At 38.7% G+C, this 15,186-nt stretch overlaps 1 protein-coding gene across 13 annotated transcripts in view; it reads left to right on the forward strand.

Annotated features, from left to right (window-relative positions):
- PHF6 (PHD finger protein 6) overlaps positions 1 to 5,843 on the forward strand; it is a 50,315-nt gene extending 44,472 nt beyond the window's left edge. For 7 of the 13 annotated variants that reach the window (XM_072744159.1, XM_025983159.2, XM_072744152.1 and 4 more), the window contains 2 exons: positions 2,241 to 2,370; positions 2,695 to 5,843. In XM_072744159.1, coding sequence (XP_072600260.1) covers positions 2,241 to 2,370 — 130 coding nt within the window. In that variant the 3' untranslated portion in view covers positions 2,695 to 5,843. Of the gene's footprint in view, positions 1 to 2,240 lie in introns of all 13 variants that reach the window. The other 6 variants (XM_072744160.1, XM_072744153.1, XM_072744158.1 and 3 more) reach the window with 2 other exon arrangements.
- Positions 5,844 to 15,186: the final 9,343 nt, after the last annotated feature.

Genomic DNA, 15,186 nt, shown 5'->3' on the forward strand with positions numbered 1-15,186 from the left:
CTAAAAAAAGTCAATCACCCACCATAAAAATTAAATTCTGTGATAGAGATCTTATTTGGTTGACACCTGTGGTCTTGATGTCTAGATTGGTGAAAACCTATATAATGGGTCTATGCTAGTGAGAAATAATCCCATCCATTTTAACAACAAAGGGCTCATCCTTTTAGAAAAACCTCTTATGAAAAATCTCAAAAATATACAAAAATAGGATGGTGTAGCAGTGCCCCATCTCAGCAGCTCCCAAGTTATTGCCACACTTGGTTTCATCTACTGTTTTTCTTTCAGAGATCTGCTAAAGCAGAACCCCACACCTCTTGCCATTGTATCCCCACATACTTCAGTATCACTATGCCATTATCACATTTTGTAAAATTAACAGTAAATTTTTAGTGTCATCTCCCAAGTCCATGTTCACAATTCCTCAGTTGTGTTGGAAATGTTTTTTCAGACCTGATTTGTTTCAAATCTCAATACATACAAGGTCCCTACATTGCATTTAATGGATATGTTTCCTAGTCTCTCAATTTAAAGCAATCCCCACTACACCCCACCTTTCCCCTCTACTTGCAGAACCTGGTAAGTTGTCCTGTGAAAGTCCCATGTTCTAGATTTATCCTTTTGCTTTTCCAGGATGCCATTTACCTTCTCTACCCCATAATTTATAGGTTGGCTCAAAGGCTTGATTAGATGCAGGTTATATTTTGGAGGGAGACACTTTACAGGTGCACTATGTAGGAATTCACTCTTAATATTTGAACTCAGGTTTTTTTTTTTTTTTTTTAAGTAATCCCCAATATGCTGCATTTGAAGAGAACAACGTCTCCATAGTTCTTTGGGAATAATTGAAAGTGTTTTAAGAATAAAAAAATAAGCAAAGTTAGGTTTGAAAGTCAGTAGCTATTGTGGCTCCCACCCCACCCCACCTGTCCCTGCCTTTTATTCTACTCACATGTTAGAAACCCTTCCTGTTAAACCTAGTTGTAGATCATTTGTGTCAGAATTCATATATGAGTGTTTACTGATGACCACAAGAGGGCATCCATTGAACATTTTTAAAGCATTCCATCTTGTCATCTTGTGTATAATTGACCTAAAACTGAGCTGAGATCAGCTCACCCATTTTTTAGGGTGGAGTGCTTAACTATAAAACACATAATGGTATGTATATGTTCATTGGCCTACCTAAACCTTTGTCTTAGATAACTCATATTGCTATTTTTATTAAAAAATGGATGGATGTCAAGATATATATACCCACATAAAAGGTTCTCAAAACAGCCCGATGCCCAAGTATGAGACCAGTGGCTATTTGCTAATTTTAAAAGGGAAAACCTGCCTTTACAATGGAGAAGTCTGGCTATCACTGCCACCTTAACCAAGTGATCAGATAGCATCACTATTAGTGGGGTATTCTGAAATCAACATCCCTCCTGAATGTGCAGGGTCACCTATCAAATATCCCGCACTAACTAGGAAAGTTGAACTTAAGGCTAATCAAGCCCTTAGACCTTATTTCCAGTTTCTAGGAAATATGGGATAAGAGAGAACCAAATAAAATAGTACCACAATTTGTCAAATCCAGAATGGCATAGTTGAAAAGATAGCTGGTCTGACTTTTCCCAAAAAGTCAGCTCATGGGAGAAAAAGAAGTCGGAGGAGCCAGGCTGGCTTAAGAGAGACCTAGCCAAATGCAGGGCCGGGAAAACTGTGAGGGGGCCCAAGGAAGGGCCAGGACACTGTTGAGGAAAAGACATTTTGAGGAGTTTGAATAAAAATGTCTCATGAAATTTGAGCAGAGAGCAGCAGTATATATTTATATTATTTCCTAAAATGCTTTTGAATTCTGTATCTGAAACCTAGAATTTGATCATTTTGTCTATCTACCTGCAAGTTCATATTTTCAAGGTGGCTGGAAGCTTCATTTTTAATCTCAATGGGCAAAATGAGGCATTGCCTCATCTTTGGGCATATGTACAACTTTTATCTTAAACCATAGGTTTTCTTTCAGATGAACTTTTATGATCTCATTAATAGAGTGCTTTCCTATCATTTACTTGGAAATGGACCTGTAACTAAATGTAGTGTTTTTAAAAAGCATAGATGAGGAAACTCTTATTTTAAATGGGCACCAAGCTCATCTACTAATGGCATAAATATTGTATTTATTCTACTCACATATTAGAAACTTGTGACAAACATGTGACAAAACATTTTGAGACTTTTATCTTTCGTCATTGTAGACTATATTGTAAAAATCATAGTGGAAATGATGAGAGAGATGAAGAAGACGAGGAACGAGAGAGTAAAAGCCGGGGAAAAGTAGAAATTGACCAGCAACAACTAACTCAGCAGCAACTTAATGGAAACTAGGTATGAAAGTTACTTCTATCGGATCTGTTGTCAGGATACAAAACTCGCTGATAAATACATGTTGGAGAAATGGTATATGCAGTATGATTTTTTAATGCTATTATGTTTAGTTAAGCATGTTACTAGAATGCTAAAGGATTGTGTAGGCTTGCATAGTTTTTTTAACTAGCTGATTTTGTAACAGTAAAAACAAGCTATCCACTTTATCAATAAGTGTAGTTGTAATGTCGAACCAATAAGATGTTCTCGCTCCTCAATAACATTATATTTATTGTGTTCCCCTCAAGCATCATATTTTACAATTTTTTATCATCTTTTAAACAGGTTCATGGGACAGAGTTAGAAAACTGGGAATGAATAAGACATCCATAACTACTATTCTTTTTTCACTGTTTTCTAAAATCAAAAAGGGTTTGTAACTTTTTACTGCCCAGCTCTTAGATCCTTCATTGAACTGCCTAAAAACGTCTTGTTTGTTTTATGAGCCTTCACTAGATGGCAGAATTTGACATGTTGATATTACGTAGCTGTAGTTTGCAGTTTCTGGGAAGCAATTGAAACACTATTAACCCTGTGTATAGTGTCAACAGTTAAAGCAGACATTGAAATGAAGTAAGCTATATTTCTGGACTGAACAAAGTTCTACTGTTTAGAGTGTCTAAGTTTGTTTAGTGGATTCATACTCAAAGGAAGGCATAAGCGAATTTCACTTTACAGTGCAAACACACCTCTGGTGGCAACACATGGGAATTTGTGATTTTTTTTTTTTCACACTCAAGTAACGGAGGCTAGAAATGAAGAGAACCTTCTTTTTCTCTTGGCTTTGACAGCACATGCTAAAAATCTCTTCCAAGAAGTGTGCTAAAGCTTTTCATTTCGTTCCTGTTAAACTTGCTCTCACTGACCAGCATGCACTCGGGCGACTGGTGATTTTAAGTTGTGAGCTCCAGTGCTTATGCCAAAATTCTCTTGACAGTAAACCTCTTCTCTTATCATGCCCTACAAAGAGCTTCCAGCAAAATGATTGGATCCTTGCAAGTTTAAACTAACATTTGGCAACAGCAAATTAAACCTCTTTAAGATGTAATGGGTTACTACTCATTAAGGACTTCAGCCACCATGTCTGAAACTGGTTCCTCTCAAGTGCCGTGTTGTGTGGAACACTTCATATATTGGCCCAAAGTATGTAAGGAGGTCTCATGCGCTGTAGGAGTAAAAAACAGTCTGCAGAAAACAGTATTTATTTTTCATTTTGTGACCACTATTTTTTAAAAAAATTATTTAATATTTTTAATGTTTTCATGCATTGCTTTGCTTATCTATTAAATAAGCTCTCGTGCCCTACTTTTTTCTTGTAGGGCTTGGTGGTGTTTTCTTGATCATTGGAGTTGTTTTTTGAAGCCTAAGAACCCAGCTGTTTAGAAAGGATTTTCACACTGGCATTTTTGCTAGGGATATTTTCTTCCACTTACCTGCTGAAGCACATTTATATATTTCTTTATGGCAAAACCAAAAAACTTTAGTTGTGGTCTGCCTAATATTACCATAGCACCTCAATACCAAGGGTAGGGATTCTGATTTCTGAATTCTTCGTTAACCTACCACATTAAAGCAAATTAGCAAATAAGAAATAATATGTTAACTTGACTGTACATCAAGATATTCTGCAGCTTATGGAGAAGCATTTTTAAAATGTAACAGGTGGAAAATTACACTGTGCTCAATGACTGATTTTTTTTAACTGCTAGTCCCTTAAGGTCACATTTGTCAAGTGTGTATTCACACGTTCATTTAAATCAAGGGACTCATGATTGCTTTATTTTAACCATCTTTTATTATTTTTAGAAGGAAACTAGCTTTAGTGGGGTTGCCCTATACGTTTTTCTCTTTTTGCTCTAAATATGCCATTGGTTTTTTTTGTGTGTGTGTGTATGTGATGAATTTTCAAAATTCACCATGACTTGAAGTGCAACGACAGATCTAGATGTTTGTTTACCAAGCTATGTGACTTTTCCCAAAGGATCTGTACTTTATTTCCTTACGACAGCTTGAAACCTGTTATTTTAAAATCTTTGAATCACTGTGTCTTGATCATTTTTACATTGTGTGCCATAGACTTACCCATGGAACAATAGAGCACCTTCATTTTTGGACAACTACTGTAATGATGTTTTTAGGAAAAATGGAAGGTGCCAGGGTAATAGTGGCCAGCCAATGATCATATCATGGACTTCAAATACTATACCTGTCAGTTGATGGATTTGTCATGTAATCAAGTGTATAACTTTGTATGGGTGTCTTCAACCCTTTTTCTGCCACTAGCAACCAGAATAGCACTTTACCTTTTGGTTGGCTAGAATAAGTGGCTGGCTACCTATTTTTTCTCACTGTGGTGTGATGGGCTAAACAGTCTTTCATCAAAAGTTGAAATGTAAACTGAAGTCACATAAAATATCACCTTTGGTTGTAAACCTCTCATACTTTGATTCTCCATCCATGTTTTCGTCACATGCTGAGTAAAAAGTGCCTTACAATGTAAAAATTGTACAGTACTTATGTTCCCAAGTAGCATCATCATCTTCTGGGTAGTAATGACATTGTGGTATGAATATTTAGAAAAATGGACCTCAGCAGTGTATTTACTGTTCATCTCTTAAGTCCTTAACTGTAGTTTTAATAAGCATGACATTATTTGCTAAGTATATAACATGTACATCATTTCAAAAAATACTGCCATGACTGTCTTTGACGCATATTTTAGCTTGAAATTTTGAAGCGTCTTTTCTTTCTTTCCTCCCCCCCCCCTTTTTTTTGTTTTGTTTTCGTTACTGATATTCAACAGTGTAATCTTTGCAAGCGTATATTGAAGATTATTCTGGAGCATTTATTGCCTTACCAGAACTGTTAGTAAGAAATGTTCTTTAGAGTAGAAAGATAGACTTGAGTTTCTATACTTTAATAAGAACTATTTGTTCCTTGGGGGAGGGCGGTGGGGGTGTGAATTTTACTTTCATCTCAATTTATTAAAAACCCACAATGGAAATACATTTTATTTCAAAGATCAGCAATTTTAGAATTTCAGATAGTACTTGCTCAGGAGTACATGCTACTCAAGATATTAAGAGAATAACAAGCTATGTAGATCTACTGTTGAATCAGAATCTATGTACTTGAACAAATGTGTGAATCTTAAATATCTCAAAGAAAACGAAAAGTGTTCTAGAATGTTGTTGCTTTTTTGAAAAGCACTAAAGGTTAGACCAAGGTATACAGTTTTGTTCTAACAGACATTTAGGTTAATTGTAAAGATAAGGAATGCATTATGGGTCAAAATCAAACATTCCTCTCATGTTATGTATATTTTGTTCCTGTTATATTGGCTTTATTTTCAAAATTGTAGTTTGTAGTATTAGTTTCCTTTTATTGGTATTCTTGCATATACTATTCATTCAATAAATGAGTTACGACTTTCATGTTTGTATGTATGTCTTTTTTGTGAAAGGGTGTAATGAAGCTTATCTGTAGCGGTAGTAAGATTGTGTTCCCTTTAGTCTTGCTTCACTTCAAATGAAATGCCTAGTTTGTTTAGTAACTTGTCATTAAACAAGTATGAGAGAGAACAAAGAGTGAGTTTGAGTCCAGTTCAAGGTCTCACAACATAAAGGTTGCATCATGGAGAGAACTAGCAATCTTTCAAGTACAGCAGAACTGCGTTACACCTTGGTTTTTTTTATCATTACATGATTCGGCTACCTTTGGCTTAAGTTGGGTCCTCTGGAACCTAGCCAGAAGGTGATTTTGAAAATAAACCAAAACTCCTACTATGGTTTATCTGGTTGGTAATAAGGGTGAGGATTAATATTCTTGTGAAGGGATTCCACTTTATAGATCTAAATGTCCTCCCTTTGTCATGGACAGCTTACTTCTAGTACACTGCTTATAGATTGAGGTAGTCGTATCCAGGGCAGAAATCAGAATATTTGATTAGTGGAATGTGCTCATTCCATACACACAAGTCCTCACCTGCATTCTACTCGAGAAGAAAAAAATTATGTAATAGGTTCTGATTAATGTTGGAACTATGGGATGGTGTGCCTCACCGCAAATGTTACCTAGTTGTGCTGGGCACACATGCACCTGTGTGTGAGTGTGTGTGTTTAAAGTCCATTATTTAGTTGCATTTTGATTTAAAAAAAAGATTTTATTTTTAAGTAATCTCTACACCAAAGGTGGGGCTCGAACTCACAACCCCAAGATCAGGAGTCGCACACTCTACCAACTGAGCCAGCCATTATTTAGCTTCATTTTAATGACTACCAGAAAGATATGGAGAAGGGGGTTATGTTGTTTTCTTTAGCTAATTGGAATTACTGACAGCTGGGGGCTTTGGGGAGAGTTTTGTTTTCTTTTTCCAGCTCTAGTCATCAGCAGTTGCTGAGGTCATTCCAAAGTTTAAACCTGGTAGAATTTCCTAGGAAAATTCTATGGCCAGCAAGGGCCAGTCCATATTTTTAAGGGAAAACCCTCTTTATTTATATATTAGAGTCCTTGGCTATAGAGATAATGCTGCTTTATACATCAACTTATGTTACATAATTTTGCCTAGTTTAGATAATGAGGTATCTGGAAATTAAGGACGTAAGGCAAAAATGGATTCTTGATTTTTATTCAGAAAGTGAAAACTAGGGGTACCCGGGTGGCTCAGTCGGTTAAGCATCCAGCTCTTGGCTTCGGCTCAGGTCATGAGATCCAGCCCCACATCCGGCTCTATCTCACCATGGTGTCTGCTTGTCTCTCTCTTTCCCTTTCTGCTTTTCTCCCCCGTACTCTCTCTAATAAATAAAAAAGATGAAAACTATAAAATGCCAGTTACGAAAGTTACTGAGAACATTTAGAGTGTTACACTGTAGCAGACATGTTCTGCCCATGGTCAGTGTACTGAACTCATTGAGACCTGGATCTTTGTCAAAAGATAGGAGGTCCATAAACATCCAAATTATGCCTTTGTCTCTATCTCTGTGTCGCTATAAATGCGTTTTTGTATTGGAGGTGGGGGCAGTGCCCGGGAGATAGGGAAGAAGATGCATCTGGGCAAAGAGGTAACTAGCTCTGCTCTGTGAATGCTAATCTCATAAACAGACTTACATGGAAACAAAAGCTGTTTGAAAGGGCAAATCTTTGGAATGGGACCTGAGGGCGTGCATATTCAAGGGAGTGTTAGGAGCAGAATAATAGAAATAAACCGTGCTTTAATATGGACATTGGATTTAGAGCTACTGAGTTTCTACAAAGTTATTTGTAAAGAAGCATGAGGTTTTTCTTTTTCTGAGTGTCTTTCTTAAATCAGAGCTATTTACAGATTTTTTGAATTTATTGAAGTCATACATAGCCATATAAAGAACTGAAGTACTGATCCCTGCTACAACCTAGATGAACCATGGAAACTTAATGCTAAGAAACCAGGCACCAAGGATTACATCTTGTATGATGCCTCCCCCCCTTTTAAGATTTTATCTATTTATGAAAGAGAGAAAGAGAGAGCATGTACGAGAGTGGGGAGGAGCAGAGGGAGAAGCAGACTCCTCACTGAGCAGGGACTACCCCCGCCAACATGTGTGAGGCTCCATCCCAGGACCCCGAGATCATGACCTGAGCCAAAGGCAGACACCTAACTGATGGAGCCACCCAGGCGCCCCTGTTTGATGCCCTTTACATGAAATGCCCAGAAGTAGCAAATCAATAGAGCCAGAATGCAGGTTAGTGATTGCCAGGGGCTACAGACAGGGGGCCCAGGGGAGGGACTGTTAGCAGGTACAGGGTTTCTTTTTTGGGGTGATGCAAATGGCTGGAATTAGGTAGCAGTGATGGCTACACAACTTTGTAAATATACTAAAAGCCATGAATTATACACGTTGAAAGGGTGAGTTTTATATTACATGAATTCCACCTCAATTTTAAAAAAGTAATTCATGGTCATTGTACAAAATTAAAACATACAAAGATGTATAGGGCAAAATGTGAAACTCCCCCTTTCTCCACAAGCCTACTCCCCTGTATTTGACATATATCCTTCTAAATTGCTTGTGTACATATATAACTTACATACTTTTTAGCATAAATAGGATCATGTTCTGCATGCAGTTCTGTACCTGTCGTTTTCACTTGAACAACACTGTAAGGTGTCAGAACAACTAGATTCCCTGCCTTCTGTTCAGCAGCTCCATTCCATGGCAGTGTATGGATGAACTGGAATTGTTCTGTCTGGTCTCACAGGTTCTTATGCAGGTCATTTCTTAGGCTAAATTTTCAGAAGTGGAACTAAGTAAAAGGTATATACATTTAAAGTTTTAATAAAAATTGCCATCCAAAAAATATTCACCAATTGAAAAGTTCACTCTATGGGGATTAAGCTTCCCTGTTTTTCCGCTCCAAAGAAGTGCCTTTTAACGGAAAGAATTATGGTATCTTCTTTAAAAAACATGATACATGCTCTATAGAAAATTATAGGGTTTTCATTTTGTCATAAAGCCCATCTAGACTATATCTCAAGGAAGCATATGGATTATTTGGGGGAAACTGGACGCCATATCTCATTTGTGAAACAATGAAGTCAAAAGTTTTTGTTTCATACATGTTAGCAACAGTAGTAATTGGTGAATCATTTCCCTTCCTCCTACTTTCTGAAAAGTGACAGATTGTTCATAGCTGCTCCTTGTTGCCAGATGGATCTACTTCTCTGTGTGTCCAGGGTCATACGTGGCTCAGTTCAGTGCACTTGAAGGGGTCGTGTACTGTTTTGTTGAAGAATTCCTATGGCCTTTATCTATTGTGATGGTTCTTACTCCCCAAACCGTGAATGTGTCTAACCACCCGTCAGTTATGTAAAAACAAGATGAAACCATTTGAACTTTTCACTTTTCAACTAGTTGTTTTATCCTTGTATGAATAAAATGTAAGACAAACCAGAAAAACTGACTGATGTATATATCATGCTTTTAACTCATTTGCTAAAAAATTATTGTTCTCTAAGAATTTCAAGCAAGTTACCTGCATATCTAAAAATAAACTGTTGATAAAAAATAACACAGATATTCAGTTATGCTGGTCATTCAACCTGCCAGTTTCTACGTAAAGAATAAATTGAATGTAGTCAAGGATGATTGATACCACCTGAAAACTAGTTTTTTCTAATTCTCAAAATCATAGTTTTTGCTAATTAGGTATGTATGACATTAGCCAAACAACCATTTTATTTAAGAAGATTTAAGTCAGATGTATAACCTTACAAAAAGAATTCTTTAATGTTTTACCAATAACCCAACCTTTGATCATGTTTCTCTACACTCATTTCTCATATGTTTATGAAATAACAAAGTCTGTAAAGAGGGGTAAGACAACACCACGACTCCATTAGTTCTTTTTTGCAACTTTGAACTTCAGTGGTCATGGAGACCGCTGTTATGTTCATTTCGGAGGTTAGCCAGACAATTTAACACAAAGGCTTATTTTCAAATGTTCCTGATCCTTAAGCCCAAATAGGCTTATGTTCTATATTTAGTATTGATTTAGTATTACCAGGAAGCAATCATTATCGGGACCCTGGTTTCATATGTTCTCGGTTAGAGAGCAAGCACAAAAGATAAGCAATTTCTGAAAGTTTGCAGATCAGAGAGCTGGAATTTTGGCATTATCCTCAAATACAGCACTCTTTCCGGACCTCCCTTAGAAGAGTTGTTCTTAAGCATTTCAACCTATTCCGTGTGCCCAGACCGCTTAGGGCAGCTATCCAGTACGCGGGGGCTGGGGGTGGGGACACAGGGAGAGGGGTTAAAGAAAACATATGTGGCTTAAGGGGAAGGCTTGGCAGATGTCCTTTCTCACTTGGGAAGAGGCAGGGTAGGAGAGAGAAGTTTTCGGCAGCCTTTACGGCATTTCATAACTGGGGTCACTTCATTCCATGAAACTCGGAAGTGCAGCCAACTCTAGGGCACATCCTAGAAAGATCGCCACAAAACTTGGAACACTTTGCGCTTTATTCTTTTCTTCCTTTGATGCCCTCCTGGGAACTCACTTACCTGACTTCCCATGGTCTCTACCACCCCTTCAAGACGACTCCTTTCCTGACTCTTCTCCCCAGCCCCGATGTAAGTGGTCCGCAGCCTTCTGGTCTTTCCATCTTGGATTGTTCTCGCTCAGCCGTAATCTGCTGCTACAGCTGTCAGCTGTGTGTTCTGCTGATGAGTCCCCATCCTTATCCACACTCGGCTCCACCCACTGGGTAGTTTCAGCTACGCTCCTGGACATTTTTACCCAGTCTGCTGGCTACTCAAGCATGAATCCCAAACTGAACTGTCCTGACCTGGATTTTCTCTCTTTGTCAGGTGATGGGGCTAACGATGGGTCTGCTTACATCTCCATGTCAGCTTGCTAATCTGTTATTCTGTCTTTTGGGTCCATCCTCTCCATTCTTACTGCTGATAAACTTGTGATTTTCCTCGGTGTTTGTTGGTTTTTCTCTTTCACCTTTTGCCCGGAATCCTGACTCCTGTTTCCACTCTGGACCCATGTTCCTCAGACTCTTCGTTCCTTGGTTTTCTTCATGGGGCAGTTCTTGCCCTCACTTCCTTTACTATTCAACCTGCATGAGATGGTTAATCACCTCCACTACCTCTAGACATCACTGGCCTCAACTTGCCACTTCTCTCAATTCTCATCCACCCTTTTACCTTCCCCTGTGCCTAGAGTTCCTTCTACTGTTCCATCTGGGGAAGGTGACCTGCCAGAGGAGATTGCAACCCATGTGGCCTGGTGCCGCACAAATATTGGTGTTTGTTCCCAGGTTCTCCATATCAGTCTTCAATCCTTTTAACTTGTCTTTCCTTTTATCCTTACAAACTGTTACGAACATAAGCATATGGACTCTGGGTTTTGGTGGCCTTGGCTCGGATCCTATGTAATCCTGAAGTTACTGAATCTCCACCTCCATGATCTCATCTTGAAAATGCCTGTAAAAATAGTACTCATTGCATAGACTTGTGAGGATCAAAGGAGAGAACAGACTCAAGACTCTCCCATCCCCTGACACGCTGGCCCTTGCTCCTGTGTTTCCTTCTAGTTGTACCCTGTTTCTCTCCTCTTCTCACATAATTTTCTTGAAAGTTGAGTCCCCACTTGATGTCTCTGCATCTGTATTTTTATTACCCATTCCTCAGCTTCACTGCACTCACTTCTGTTCACACCTCTCCACTTTCTCAACTACACGGAAACTGTTCCAGCAAAGTCCACGGGTGGCCTTTGCCAAATCCTGTGGGTACTCTTCACTTCTTATTTCTTTGCCTTCTTGACTGTAACATCCCTGAAGGATCAGGTGTGGTAAGGGGACTAGCTGATGGAAGGACTTCCATGATCCTTCAGCTATAAAGGTAAATCTATCAAGTCAACTTGGAAAAACGTTTTATATTTTCACTAGTCATATATGAATTGATGCTCATTGAACCAAAGTTAGAAAATACAGAGAAGTAAAAAAAATTTCAAATCTCCCATCATCTTATGAACCATAAGGCCACCATTATATTTTTTGTAAAATCTTCAAACATTTCTGTGCATATATGTAATTATATAAAAGGGGTGCATATTATACCTAGTAAGTTGTACTCTGCCTTTTTCACCTACAAATCAGAAATATCTTCACAGTTCAGTAAATAAACTGTCACTCGTAATGGTTGCATTAGTCCATTTTGTGGATGTATCCTAGAGTTTGACCATTTCCCTATCATTAGATACTTAAGTTTCCAGGTTTTGTTGTTGCTATTATTTTGCTGTTGGAAACAGTGCTGATATAATGATGAAGAAACAGCAGAGAGCCTCAGATTAAAGGATATTCTACAGAACAACTGGCCTGTACTTGTCCTGAATGTCTCGAAGATCCAAGAAAAGCCGAAGAACTATTTCACATTAAGGGTGATAAAAATACGTGACAACTAAAAGTAATGTGTAACCCTGAATTGGGAACTGGTTCCGCAAAACAGAATTCTTGCTGTGCAGGAGGACATTCTGGGGACTAATGACTAAATGTAAATAGGGACTGAAGATTAGACATTATTAGGTCAATGTTAATTTCCTGATTTGGTAATTGTGGTTATAAGAGAATACTCTTATTCTTAGAAAATATATACTGAAGTGTTTAGGAATAAAGGTGTTATGTCTGCCTTTTACCTGGTTCAGAAAAAGAAGTGTGTGTGTGTGTGTGTGTGTGTGTGTAAAGAGATAAAGCAAATGGAGCAAGATATCACATGTTGATGAATCTTGGTGGATGATATGCAGGAGTTCTTTGTACTATTCTTGCAACTTTTCTATAATTTTGAAAAAAAAAATTAAAGGTAGGCACACCAGCAGAAGTAGCAGCCATTATTAAGGGAGCCTGAAGAAAGTCCAAACTCAGGGAACAGGAGTAAGCCATGAGAAATCCTTCCCAAGGGTATGGAGACAGGAGAGGAACCACACTCTGGTGGAAGGAGCATGAGCTATATTTGGATCAAGTAGCCTAGAGAGGAAGGCCACTAAGCAAATACATCTGGAGGAAAGAGTGTGAACGATATTTTGATCAGGTGGCCCAGAGAGAACTATCTCCCTCCCCAACACCTAGGGTGACTCCCAACCTTTTCTGCCTGAACACACCCTATTATCGGAAATCGATCTTTTGGGCTGTTGTCACCCTTCAGCTGCCACTGTTTTGTTTGTATTTCAGGGTCTCCGTCCATCTTAGGTTCTTTTTTCATTTTGCTGAAGTAACATTTCCTTTTTTTCCTATAGGAAGCATGGGTAACAAATGTTTGAAAATAAATAATGCTGAGATGAACATTCTTATACATAGAGCTTTCTGCCCTTGTCTGATTATATCCTTAAGATAAATTTCTTTTTTTAAAGGCTTGAGAGAGAGAGATTGAATGGGGGGGGGCAGGGGCAGAGGGAGACGGAGAGAATCCCAAGCAGATTCCCTGCTGAGAGTGGAGCCCATGTGGGGCTCCATCTCAGGACCCTGAGATCATGACCTGAGCCAAAATCAAGAGTCAGATGCTCACTTGACTGAGCCACCCAGGCACCCCTGAACTACTCAGTTTTTAACAATAATCCCTGATTATCTTCAAATATACGATGTTTAAATTTCTCCAGTGGAAGTGGAACTTAAGTGTTTGCTATTCTTATCTAAATTTCCACAATTTTCTCAGGGGGAAGGGAGATGTAAACACAAGTTCTTGAGGTTTTTGAAATCATCTTGAGGTCAACACTCACTTTATATATAATTACCATCTCTATATTATATGTGTTACAGGCATATATTCCAGGCAATTCTCGTAGATCATATAAAATTAGATGCTTATTAATCTAGTTTTATGCTAATTTCAACTCCCCAAAGACACTTAAGAATATTGAGAGATAGCAAAATAGAGATAAAATACAATTGCTAAATAATTTTTACAACCATGCATCAGATAATATACCTTTAAAAGTCCACACCCAAGGCTGAGTAGAAACATTTCTATATATTCATGTAAATTTCAGAATGTTACCTCGAGTCAAATTATTACTAGATAGCTACCAGCGAAAATGAATAAAAATTCAATTAATTTGTTGCCTGAGCAATTGCCTTTTAAATTTCTAACAAATGGTGGAAATTAGACATAGTTTTAATTATGTAGCACACAAAATCATTATTAAAGTTATTTATATTCACAATAATATAATATTCCTTTCAACTTGATTCCTATATTAGGAAAATGTTTCTAAAAGTCCTATGATAACTCATTTTCACTGGTAGCTGCGGACCTGGATGTGGTGGATGCTGCTGGTATCCTATCCAGCTCCCATGACCAGCTAGAGCCCTCATCGCACCTTTGTTTGGTATGCAGTTTCCACCTGCGACCTTCTCTAGTTACTTGCCATTGCCTTTTTCTTTTCTTTCTTTCTTTTTTTTTTTACTTGCCATTGCCTTATGGGAGCCTGGGAGGCTCCATTGTCCCTCTTCCCAGGTAGCCAGTGATTCTAAGATACAAAGTCCTTGTCCTCTGTCTCAAGACAGGACTACTGCGAGTTTTTCCCCTGTTGAGTCAGGCCAGGGCTAGACTTTACCTGAGGCTACGTCCTTGCTCAGCTCACTCCTGTCTCTATCCTGCTTTGATTCTGACCTTGCCAGGTTTTCTTTTTTTACAATTTTATTTGACAGAGACCATGTGCAGGAGCAGAAGGAGCAGAGGGAGCAGCAGGCAGAGGGAGAGGGAGAGGGAGAAGCTGCCTCCCCGCTGAGCATGGAGCCCGAAGCTGGGCTCCGTCCCAGGACCTTGAGATCATGACCTGAGCCGAAGCCAGACCCTTAAGTGACTGAGCCACCCGGGCGCCCCCAGTCTGTCAGTTTTATGCACCTGGTAGCAGTATCAGCTTCCAGAGAAACCAGCTTCCAGTAGAGCCCTTCCTACCAAGCTCTGGGACTGTGTTTTGTTATTCTCTCCGCAAGTCCCACTCTCTAGCCCAGGGCTATTCTACAGAACTTTCTGCGGTGGTGGAAATGTGCTATGTCCATCTGGTCTAATACAGTAGTCACTAGCTACAAGTAGCTATTGAGCATTTACAATGTGGCTAGTAGGACTGAGGAGCCCAATTTTTTATTTAATTGTAGTTCATTTAAACTTAGATTTAAATAGCCACGTGTGGGTACAGCGGGTACTGCTGGATAGCACAGCTCTATCTAAGTCATAGCAGGGACCTTTAGGCAAGCATGAATGGAGAGCAGAGACTATCCAAATTGTTCAATTTCTTTCT

This window comes from Vulpes vulpes, chromosome X (genome assembly GCF_048418805.1).
Source record: "Vulpes vulpes isolate BD-2025 chromosome X, VulVul3, whole genome shotgun sequence".
Lineage (NCBI taxonomy): Eukaryota > Metazoa > Chordata > Mammalia > Carnivora > Canidae > Vulpes > Vulpes vulpes.